At 38.4% G+C, this 12,461-nt stretch overlaps 1 protein-coding gene across 1 annotated transcript in view; it reads left to right on the top strand.

Annotated features, from left to right (window-relative positions):
- Nucleotides 1–11,479, top strand: part of GPAM (glycerol-3-phosphate acyltransferase, mitochondrial) — a 48,187-nt gene extending 36,708 nt beyond the window's left edge. The window contains exons 16-20 of the mRNA XM_024193524.1: nt 1,366–1,443; nt 6,582–6,722; nt 7,878–8,067; nt 8,212–8,270; nt 10,176–11,479. Of these exons, the coding sequence (XP_024049292.1) occupies nt 1,366–1,443; nt 6,582–6,722; nt 7,878–8,067; nt 8,212–8,270; nt 10,176–10,292 (585 nt within the window). The 3' untranslated portion in view covers nt 10,293–11,479. The remainder of the gene's footprint in view (nt 1–1,365; nt 1,444–6,581; nt 6,723–7,877; nt 8,068–8,211; nt 8,271–10,175) is intronic.
- The last annotated feature ends 982 nt before the right edge of the window (nt 11,480–12,461 follow it).

Here is a 12,461-nt window from a genome sequence, read left to right as displayed (position 1 = left end):
TATATTTACTTTAAATAAAACTTATTGGATCCATAGCATGGCTGAGGGTCAAAATGTTTCTACTTCTCAATTATGTAGTTGAATTAGTCTAGCTCACTTGAAACCATTTCTAGACAAATAACATGAATGATGTGAGCTTGACAAGTCAATTCATTATCTGAGATTTTCTGAGCCAGGGGAGATGACATCAATCAACATGGTGCTCATGATATGGTTTAGATGTTTGCTATGTATGTAGTGAATACCTGTTGCTCATGCAAGTGAGAAACTGATAGTACTGGCTATGAGCTTGGAATATTTCTGCTATTCTAGTACTAGGCCTCTCCTGCAAAGAGACTGCCTGCCAGACTATACAGTGACTTTGTTCTAAACAAACTTAAACTGTGAAATCAAGACTACCAAACTCTTTGCACATGTGACTGGAATCAAATCGAAATCAGGTCTCCAGATTTTAAAGGCATTTTCCCAAGTTATAGAATACCTCAGTCGTCATACTGCACATCATCAAATATTTATCAGCGATCTTACCCATGACTTGACACGCCTTATTCAAATGTAAACCAATAAAGGAACAGTTGCAAATACCGCTGTTTTAACTTTATAAATACACTGATTGTTTTTGTTGTTTTTAAAAGATAATGTGTTTCCTGCTGTTTTCAATAAGTGTCCACTTAGAATCTTAGAAATACATTTCCTCTTCTTATAGATTTAGTTCTGATACTGGGAAACTTTGCTGCAGTTTCCCAGCCCCCTCTTCCTTTCTTGTTGTTTGAATGGAGCATAAATTATGTTTGATTTCTTGTCTGGGTGCAGTGCAGTTTGAGGAATAGAGCTGATTAACAAATTTATGCTCCTTATTCTGCCTTTGAGGTTAATGATTTTGTTTTTTCTTAATCTGGTGGACATTCCCCAATAGATTATAACCACTGAGAAGTAGGGCAGTTTTGATTCTAAGTTTCTTTAAACTTTAGGAGAATTTGTGGAATAGGTCTTGCAGCTTTTATATTAATGGAGTTTTTGTTCCAAACTGCTCAATGATTAGCATTTATTCATGTTAACAAAATAATAGTAAGATATAAAAGTTCTGTTAGGTCACCTGGTCCAGTTCCTTGCCAGTGAAAGATTTTTCCATATCTCAAATGCTTTGTCCAGTCTAATTTTAAACATCCCATTCATTAATTTTTTTTTGAAGTGTACATGAGGGCGAGAAAAGAATAAAGCATGCACTAATGGAGTGGGAGCGTTGATAAGAATTGAGGAACTTGCTTAAAAGGGACATTGTTGTGTCTAAAAAAATATGCTGGTTGACTAGGGAAAAACAATTTATAAAGGATTAACTTTTTAACTTTTTTTATTTTTGTTAAGCCTTGTCAGATGTTATACCAAGTTTGCCACGAGGCAGTCGAAAGGTTCATACAATATGGCATTCTTTTGGTGGCAGAGGTAAGATGATTAAATTTTTTTTGTTCTCCACTTTGCCTGCAGTCATGGAATCCTTTTGCTTCTCACTAACTACATGCCTTATTCCAAGTACCTAAACTGGCACTTTTTCACTTGAAGTGCATAACGACTAAGGAAATCCTAAACTGAAATGTCTTTATTCTTTTATTTTAAAGCACAAGGTATTTTGGCAGAATCACTTTTTGATGTTATGGATGATCACATATATGGGACCAGGATCCTAATAAAGCTAGTGCTGCTTATGATGATTACACCAACTCTTAAAGTGGGCTGTGGTGATATAGTTTAATATTGAAGTCCTTGTAAATTTCAATCACTGCGTAACACAGGTCATCCTTAGCTCCCGTATAGTCCCTTTGCTCTGGTACAGCAGCTCAAAGGGACCAGGGGTAACTGGGGATTCCCCTGATATGTGGGAATCCACAGGTGATGCAGCCATAAGGCAGCTCTAGTTTGCTCCAGGATCTGCTGGTGGTCTCAGGGATTGGGGAATTGCAGTGTCAAGGTATCTTTACTTCCCACGTTCTACGGTGCTGCAGCAAATGCAGCATGGCTGGACTAAGAATGGAGGCAATAATTTCTGTCGTCCAGATTTGTGTACATCAGGGAATTTCTTAACACAATATTTTTTTGATAGGTGAGTAAAAGATTAATGTATCATGTTGTGTTTTTTCCATGTCAGAATAATACCACAGCTCCAGGACGATTATCAATTATAAAGTAGCGGAAAAAATAAGACGGTTAAATATACTTGGCTGCTTCCTTCTTTTAGTTCTCCTGTTTGAAGGGGAAACTAGATCCACATCCTGTGCTTTGATGACCCTTGTTCAGCTCCACTCCATTGCACCTCTTGTGGTATCCCAAGTTCCCCTTTTAATGTGTAGTTACATAGGTAGAATTCACTTCACCTGTTTTCTGGAGACAGATTTTTCTGGCTCTAAAACTCTCTTGTTTTCTGGATGTGTTACCTACATTTATACATAAAATGTTGGCGTATAATCATGTATTACAATGAAGTCTCTACATGAAGCATTTCTTGTCCTCTGAATCCTATTCTTATTTACTTAATGTTCCAGGCTCCAGGAAAAAAAATAGGTGTGTATAATGGCATAAATGTCTGTTATGTCTTTGCCTCTCAAAGCATGTGTCTTGTTTTAGGGGCTTTGTTATAAACCTATATCGTCTGTCTCCCATCCTGTCATTACCATCAATAACTGGGATAGAAGTGGCTTACAGGTCATATATAATGCTTGTCTGTCTTCTCTTGACTTGACTGTCTTATATCTGATTTCTCAGCGTGTTTTTATCCATATCTATTTTCTGTGTAAAACTTCCTTACAGTCATGACACTCATAAGTACCAAGACATGATCTGTCTTGGTTCTTATATTAAGCCCCTCCATTGTGGTATCTGAATGCCAGATGAACAGAACACCATCCTGTCCTCTGATACTAAGAAATCAAATGATACTGTTATTTCCTATTTCTTCTGCACAGGCTTGCAAGATTCTGTTACTGCCTTAGCTGAAATTTTAGATACCTTACTCATTTTCAGGTACTTTCCATGACCAGAACTATTAGGTTGGGTTGTTCTACCTTAGTCCATTTGCCCATTCAGTTCAGACTAACAGGATTATTTCCTAATCTCTCAGATACTCTACAGTTTTCCCAATACAATCTCACCATCACTTTCTGTAAGATTTATTTCAAGTATTTGTTTCCAGGCTGTACCATTGCTCATGTCAGTTGTGTATATATACTAATGTTTTCTCTTTTTTTGATGCTGTCTATCCTATCAATCCCATTTGCTGCACCTTGCATCCTTCTGACTCATTTCTCTGTGTAATCCTGAGGACTATCTAGTCTGTTTTTTCCCTGAGAGACACAGCAAGTCCATTATACAGTGTAGATATCTTCTATATACCAGGCGAAAGAGAACAACTAGGGACTTCATGTTTAATACAATTAAAAAGTATACATTATTAGTGGCAAACTGTGGGGAATAATCACCATTTCCCTGTTTAGGACAGTTGGGGTATATTGTCTTGGTACTTTTCCAACTTAGCCTCTGGGAAACATGTATCTGTGATCAACAGAAGCCTGTCAGTTGTCTCTGGCTTCTGCATCAACTTATTTTTATTTTTTCCAGTTTATTTCTTTACAGCTGATACCTGTACATTTAGGTCTATCTGACTGCCATGTTAGTTTGAACTTTATTTTGCCATCCTTAGCTTTTCATGGTTTCTCTTTTTCCCTTTGACTCCACTGTCCTCTTCTATTGAACATTATGAGCTGAAACTCTCCTAACACGTCGTATCTCTTTAGTCCATTTTTCCTTTATCATTGACTTTGTTACTTGATTTAAAATAAAATCTTCAATTACAGTAAGATTGAATTACTTCATTTTCTACAAAGACCCGTCTGTCTCTCTCTCATGGATGGCATGAAGGTGAACACTTTGTACTCAGTCTCTGTTATGCTAGTGTTTGAATCCTGCCAGGTAGGAATAGAATTAATCTCATTTTAGTCACATCTCTCAGCATAAGAATTCTTGTAGAGTCTTAGTCCAGCTGCTTCGCATTCATGAGATCTTGAAGCAATTCTCTACTATGTTTCTTACCCATGTGTGATTGTGAGTCAGTGAGACTCAAGTCCCCTTTTACTTTTGAGCATCTACTTGAAATTTCTAGGGCTTCATGCTTCTGAGGACATTAATAATTTCTAATTTACTCTATTATTACTACTACAGTGATTTTGTTCATCAGACTAGTAAAGCTGATGTCAGATGTCAATTTGTGTCTGTCCCCTTTTTAAATAATCTTTCCTAGTTAAGGGTGGCTTCTTCTGAGTCAGTCATATTTTCACTTCAACGTGTCAGCCATGCTACTTACCTGATTACTGAACAGAATTGCCACTTGACTTCTTTGTAAGCCCCTTCTTTGAATCTAACACAGCAATGTTCAGAATCCTAAACTGTCACATCCTTGATTATTTTCACCAAGATTTGAGGGAGCTTTTGTAATATAAACCCTCTCTCTGACTGATTATAATCCTTCTGAAGATACATATTTTACCAACAGTTTGTCCCTTTTGGAACATTTCTCCAAAATGGCTCCTACCTCAATACATTGATCTGTTAGATGGAGCATTTCTGGCACATCTGTTTCCATGTGATAATAGTAAATCACTGTCTAAACAGGTATAATGTATAGAGCCTTGTCGCTTCTCTGTTGCAGGTTAGTTCTTTACGCACCTGCATAGGGACTGTCAGCTTGGTAGAATTCCTTTTTGGTGAGATGGGTTTCTCGGTATACCAAATGAATTCCTCCTACAGATACTTCTACGCTATCTGATCCTGACCATCCCCAATCTTGCCTTGAAACTCTTTCAGTACTCGTTAACTTGGTCTGACCTTAACACACTCTCATGCCTTTAATCCATTTTGTAAGACCATAGTCTCCTTCTTAATTATATTGATATTATGTTGATCCCACACAAGCCCCTAAGTATTTGCACAGGTCTTTGTAAAGTGCCAAGCCCAGTGGCAATAATAGACTCTTAGTGTCATGGTCAGGTTTTGTTGCTTCCTTCTCTCTTTCTAGTCTGAAAAGAAACTGAATACCCTTCCTGTTGTAGGTAGATATTGCCCTGTCTGTGACATACAAGAGTCAACCTCTAGTCAAATGCTGTCTATCCCCAATTAAGTAAAATTAATATTTCTACATATGCAGCTAACTCAGTTAAGGGTTCAATATGTTGAAACCTCAGCCACTGCAGTTCATTTTAGCTAAAAAGAGAACTTGAAAAAAATAACAGGAATATAAAAATAACCCCCCTTATTCAACCAGGACGACCTCCCCAGAGCGGATAAAATACTCATTGGAGAATGGTACATTCCTCTTACTGAAAATGTAAGACATTCAGAGTGATACAGGCCTGGAAATGAGATCAAGTAGAACATGGAATTATGCTACAGCACTTCCAGATGAAACCTATGTTGTCAGAAATTATCTAACTGTAAACTTCAGTGTCTTTCTTATGGTAGCTGATTTAGCATATATACAATTTTTGTGTGCGCTTTCTTCGCCATTTTTAGATTTCTAAACATGTCTCTATCCTTTCCCATGGACACATGCATATTGCAAACATTAACAAATTTTACATGAAAATAAGCCAGAGACAAATGAACTCTCCTAAGCCCTTCATGATGGCAGAATAAACGCCACCTCATTGACACTCTCGCTAACATATGCCCCTCTCAAAAGCCTGAGGAAACATATATTTTGCATCATGTTCTGATGGTCAGACTCAGAGCCTCTTTCTGCAAATGGGGAAGTGAGTTTGAGTGAAGGACACTTCTCTGTAAATGCATTGCCAGCAGTCCCCTCCTAAGTTAAACTGAGTGATGTTAACTAAGGTAGCTCAGCTGATCTGATACAACACTAGGAGAGAAGTGGTATCTCAGGGATTCAGAACAAATCATTTAGAGCTTTTTAGATTAAAACCAACTCTTTGAATTTTTAACCAATGCAGAGAGTATGGAGACAAATGCAACAAACACATGATTACAAGAGGTAAGTAGCACTTAACAAACCTGCTGCTGAATTCTGTACTAGCTTGAAATTTTCAATTGGTCTTCAAGTATAGCAGCATGTAAAGCAAATTGAGTAATCCATCCTTGAGTTGATAAAGTTATAGATCATTGTAGTGAAATTCACATCCAAAATATGAAGTCCTACCTCCTAGAGAAACACAGGTGAAGAAAATGTTCTCTTGACATCTGCTGCCTCCTGAAGTTCCAGTCCTGAGTGAGGATCCAGCAAGACTCTCCAACTTCAGCCCCTCTCTTTCATGTGATGGGGAAAACTTTCCCAGTCAAGGGAGAAGAAACAACCTTTACCAATTCTTCTGATTTGTTTCTGTCCACTTACTTCAGTCTTGTGTGGTTTGGGTCTTGGCCAACTCATCCTCATTGTGAGCCCCAGCGTGTTAAGTACTGGTAAATCACTAAACTGTGATATCAGGTCACCTGAGATTAAAATATAGTGCTGGTTGTCACCTGGATTTGTTTTTCTGAATAGTTACCTTTTTCTCCCCCCTTCCCCCAACTTCTAACTTAAGCAAGATGATCAGGAGGATATTAGCCCTAGCCTTACAGAGCAGCAGTGGAGTAAAAAGCTTCCTGAACCCTTGTCTTGGAGAAGTGATGAGGAGGATGAAGACAGTGACTTTGGAGAAGAACAGAGGGATTGCTACCTGAAGGTACTGTATATAAGGCTAACACTAATAGTCAGGCCTGTTATATTAAAGTTAAGTAAATCTTAGTTTACAAGTTCAGTTGGGGAAAATAATAAGATTTCTTTTTCTGATCATTCCCAGCATTAAAGTCTGCAATAGTCTGCTACAATCAGTAAATCATCCTCTCCCCCCCCCCCCCCCCCCGAAAAAGACCAGCTCAGTGAGGAAATTTCAAATAGTCTGCTGGCAAAGTCTACATAACTGGGGTGGAATGGCCATTATGGTGAAAACTAGTACAGGCTTTAGTATCCTACAGGGTCCTAAAGTTTGTACTGTATTATTAATAACACAGTGTACCAAAGGTGGGCATATACTGCTAGTGCATATTTTTCTGAGTCAGATGTGGTGTATTGTTCTTTGTGTACAGTGTTTTATATTTGTGTATGTCTGTACATTTTTAATTTGTGACCCAAGACATGTCAGAAGATACGATTTCTTGATACGAAAAGCTACTACACCTCTATCTCGATATAACACTGTCCTTGGGAGCCAAAAAATCTTACCGCGTTATAGGTGAAACCGCGTTATATTGAACTTGCTTTGATCCACCGGAGTGCGCAGCCCCGCCTCCCCGGAGCACTACTTTACTGCGTTATATCCGAATTCGTGTTATATCGGGTTGCGTTATATAGAGGTAGCAGTGTACATAGTCTATAGTTTCCTTGCTAGAAGTTCAATTATATTGTTTCTTCTTGGAAAGCAAATTGCCAGTTTTGTCCTTGGTTTGTTTGGTTTCTTTGCTTGCTTGTTTTTATAGTGGTGACACTTGTTTTGGGTTTGTTAAATACTCATTTGGAAACTGGTGCTCATCTCTGTGAAAGAATGAACTGCGATTGTGCTATTTATTGCAAAGCATCATGACCTTTTAAAGTGGTGAAAAAAGATGCTACACTGTTAATGTCCTGGGGAAAAACTAGTGAAAGTGTGATTTGTAGAGCAGTTTTTCATACATCAGACCACTTTTTGCTTTGCTATAATAATGCACTGTTGTAATTTGTGCCCCTCTTCCTGTTCTCCCAAGTGATTGTCTGTATCCAGTGTTTTGGCTTTTACTGTGTACCTGGCCATCTTTCACCTCTGCAAACTTCATTCACTTTCATTTCTGCTGCCCTAATTTAGGTGAACCAATCCCAAGAACACCAGCAGTACATCACCTTCCTGCAAAGGTTACTGGGGCCTTTACTTGAGGCCTACAGCTCAGCTGCCATCTTTATGCACAACTTCAGTGGTCCTGTGTCAGAAACAGAATATCTTCATAAGTTACACAAGTACCTAATAACCAGGACAGAGAAGAGTGTTGCAGTGTATGGTACGTCAAGCAGTGTGGCTCTGGATAAAACGGAGCCAATATTTCAGTTATTGATGCATAACTCTCATTTTTCCTAGTACCAGTGTCTTATATTTGACCTGAAATGTGTGTTTGTTTATTCCCCTCCCCCTCCCCGCCGCACAGCTGAGAGTGCCACCTATTGTCTTGTGAAAAATGCAGTGAAGGTCTTTAAGGATATTGGGGTAAGTGTTTTGTAATCAAAGGTTTCTCCTCTTCAGTTGAAACTGTTGGGGCCCTTGTAATGTGAGTGACTCAAAGGCAAACTTTGGGTAGTGCATGAATGCTGTGCAATATCAGCCTTTGCTAATGTTTTTCAAGCAAATGCTTCTGCATAGGTCTTCCTCTTGTGCTTTGTAAGTGTTTACCTGTCTTTGAAGTTTAGGGCTGCAGAGGAAGTATAATGTTGCACTTCTGCTTTTGCACTTCCTACTGCTAAGTATGGCAGGATGCCAGCTACTTTCTCTCTTTATAGGTAGAGTACTTCTGTATTGGACTGTGATGATACCACTCCTCAGTGTGCTCAGGGGGAAGGAGGGAAGGCTAGCTGTCTATTTGTATGTCTCTTTACTGACATACATAGCACAATAGTAATTAAGCACGTCCCCATAGTATTAAAAACGTACAGAAATATTAGTCATCAGATTTTGGCTCATTGTTTTCCATCACTTTCCAAGCCCTCCAGCAGATTTTGCCTGCACTAACAGCCATAAAATTAACATTCCATCTAAATCCTGAATGCACAGAAAGACCCTGCCAGATGCCGACTCTCCAGGACTCTCACAGTGACTGAGAGAGCTCTTCTGCCATTCCTAAATAACTGTATTCCAGACAGCAATAGCAGCAGTGTCCCAGTGAACCTGAAATGTCAGGAGATACCATGAAGATAGAGATCCTCCCTGACATAACTACATGAAGCTGGAGTTTCCATACTATCACTAGCACCTTGATTGTTTGTTTGTTTGTTTGTTTGTTTAATTGTACCCCTCAATTTTTTTAAAGCTGTATGACATTAAGATCATACTGAATATTGCCTTTTTTATGTTGAAAGGTACAAAGCAAAGAATATTTCTGGATAGGGGTTACTGAATGCCTTTCAGTTCTTTGGCCATGACTTCTGAAGTACTAAGCTGGCTATTAGAATGAAGGCAAATTTCTACAGTTTGTTAAATGCACTTTGGGATGCTGACTTATGAATGCATTTATCAAATGCAGCATATTTATTCTAATATACCATGCTGCTAGGGTAGTGGAACTAGCTGACATCTGTTACTTGCATCTGCTCATAATATTTAATTCTGATTCTTGTTTTTGAAACTAAACATTGCAAAGTTTGAGTTCTTTTTATTTTTCTTTAATCACATTGTTTCCTATTATTATTTGTCTGATTATCATACACGGCATACTTTTTCATGTAGTTTTTCATACATTTGATGTATGCAGATGGATACAAGTAGTCCTGTTGTGTTAACTAAAAGCTGACCATTTGTCATTTGCTGTTGAATCATTTCATCGTTTTGAACACTTCTGTTTCCATTCACAAATGTTAATATTTCTATGCTTAAGAATAAGCTTGTAAAGAATCTCCCCACACAAGATTGGTCTTTTCAGACCGCTCTTCCAAATTACAGCTTGTATCTCTGGAATAATCACTCTTTCCTCCTCCATCCTACTTAAAATCCCAACAATGCCTGGATTCTTAAGATATCTAAAAGGAGTGTCATCCCTGATGGTGCTAGAAAGAAAGAAAAATCTTTACAGTTGGTTCTAGTAAGCAGTCATTTGTTCTTTATCACATGCATGAAATCACAGCAAACAGAATTCTCTTTAGGATTTGCATGGAATAATATATCCTTATGGTGTATGATGTACTAGAGTGAAGAAGGGATTCTAGAGATGACTAACTCTAGCCTTTTGACTTCCACCTGTTATAACTTTCAACAACCGCAGGGTTTCAATGCTTGAATGTTTATTGTAGGCCCAAGGTCTTAGTTAGAATAGATCATAAACTGCTGTACATTATTCATTACAAATAAGTGACTCTGCTTGAAGATTTTAATGAAGAGGCATGTCTTCCACCTTCCCTTTAGGTTTTCAAGGAGACAAAACAAAAGAGAGAGACTTTTTTGGAACTGAGCAGTACTTTCCTACCTCAGCGCAACCGGCAAAAACTACTGGAATTCATCCTGAGTTTCATTGTACTGTAGACCACGTTTAATACCTTTTGCCAGGGAGGCGAAGACAGTTTCTGAGACTTGTGTCAAAGCTTGAGGGCATTTGCTAGTCCTTCAGAGTATAAGGTGCCCTTGTTTGTTTGGTAAGGCCTTATCTGACTTGAACCACTGGAAGACAGTGCCTTCTTATGTATGCATTTATGGATTTCTGATGGTCCCAATCCTGTGATAATACAGTAATACAACAGGTGACACTTCTGGATGCAAGCGATCAGTCATGTTTGCAGAAAAAAAAAAGAAAATTAAAACTAGATTTAAAATGAAAACTGACATTTTCAGTGTTACATTTTACATAATTACTTTTAAAGACTAATGACTGTGACAGGTGCACAAATGCAGATAGTGATTTATAGGTAGCCCTGAGATCTTGAACTGAGTGGAAACACTGTTTATGACAAAAAAAAAAAAAAAAAAAGTAACGTGAAAGCTGTTACTTCAGAAAATTTGTCATCCCCTTCCTGTCTGGTTTATTGTTTAAAATAAATGGTTTATAAAGATATGCATGGACAGTGCATACTTTATGGAAAAAGCCATAGTTTTTCATAATTGTTAGCATCTAGAATAAATGCCAAAATCTTAATGGGAATAACAATCAATTGCGTAGCAAACTAGTGCTATCGGGACTGCATAATGCAATGGTAAATTGCACTAAACACTGTTGTCACGGTAGAATGTGATAGCACAATTTTATTAGGGCTTGCTGTCCCTTACCCTTACTAGAAATAGGGAATTAATTTGCCTAAAACATGAATGTATTCTAGCCACTTAAATTTTGTATCTAATAAAGAAAAGTTGTTTAGCTAATACAGTGACAGTCTTTTGTTTTAAACAGAGAATTTAAGGGTAGCTCGCAAACCAGAAGGTTTTTTCCCCCAGTGCTGTTACCTGATGGTTGGCATTTTATTTTGTGAAGTTACTTTAATTTTGGCTCTAAAATTTTCAGCAATAACACTGCAATCTTGTGGAACTGAACTCTCTAATCCCTTTTAAACTGAAGAAAAGTATGTTCCCATTCTGTTTTCTATTGCTGAGTTACAAAGTGAGCAGTTTTAAATTGCTTTGACCTCTGGAAACAGAAAAATGTGGTAATGTTTCATCTTTGGTTTTGTTCCAATTGGGAATTTTAAATTAATATTGGGGGTTCTATCTTTAAAATAAATAAATAAATAAAATAGGCCCCTGATCTTTCAATCTTATAGACTCATAGACTTTAAGGTCAGAAGGGACCATTATGATCATCTAGTCTGACCTCCTGCATGATGCAGGCCACAAAAGCTGACCCACCCACTCTAGGAATAATTCTCTCCCTTGACTCAGCTGTTGAAGTCCCCAAATCATGATTTAAAGACTTCAAGTCACAGAGAATCCTCCAGCAAGCGACCCCTGCCCCATGCTGCGGAGGGAGGCGAAAAACCTCCAGGGCCTCTGCCAATCTACCCTGGAGGAAAATTCCTTCCCGACCCCAAATATGGCGATCAGCTGAACCCCGAGCATGCGAGCAAGATTCTCCAGCCAGACCCTCCGGAAAAAAAGTTCTCTGTAGTAACTTTTAATATCCCATCATTGACCATTGTTACTAATTACCAGCGATAGCACGTTATTGACCTATTGACTAAAATCACGTTATCCCATCAAACCATCCCCTCCATACACTTATCAAGCTTAATCTTAAAGCCAGAGAGGTCTTTCGCCCCCACTGTTTCCCTCGGAAGGCTGTTCCAGAACTTCACCCCTCTGATGGTTAGAAACCTTCGTCTAACTTCAAGCCTAAACTTCCCGACGGCCAGTTTATATCCATTTGTTCTCGTGTCCACATTAGTACTGAGCTGAAATAATTCCTCTCCCTCCCTGGTATTTATCCCTCTGATATATTTAAAGAGAGCAATCTTATCCTTGGGATTGGTCCTCTGTGCCCATGTGGACTTCAGTTTGACTCCCCATGGGTGCAGATCGGACTACAAGCCCTAATTCTGCAGTGCAGTCTCACTCAGCTGATGCTAGCTGAAGCAATAAATCTATGAAATGTGGAGCTGGTTTGTTGGTGAAATGTGGGTTCTCTTTTGGATTGCTTTTTTTTTTTTTAATTTGAGAAATCAAATAGTTCAATCAGTGTACTGTTTCATTTAACTCCTCCATCCTGCC

The sequence above is a fragment of the Terrapene carolina genome, unplaced genomic scaffold (genome assembly GCF_002925995.2).
Source record: "Terrapene carolina triunguis isolate 2854851 unplaced genomic scaffold, T_m_triunguis-2.0 Scaffold95, whole genome shotgun sequence".
NCBI classification, from domain to species: Eukaryota; Metazoa; Chordata; order Testudines; family Emydidae; genus Terrapene; species Terrapene triunguis.
Note: the sequence above shows the minus strand (reverse complement) of the source record. Positions and strands in the feature narration are given on the sequence as shown.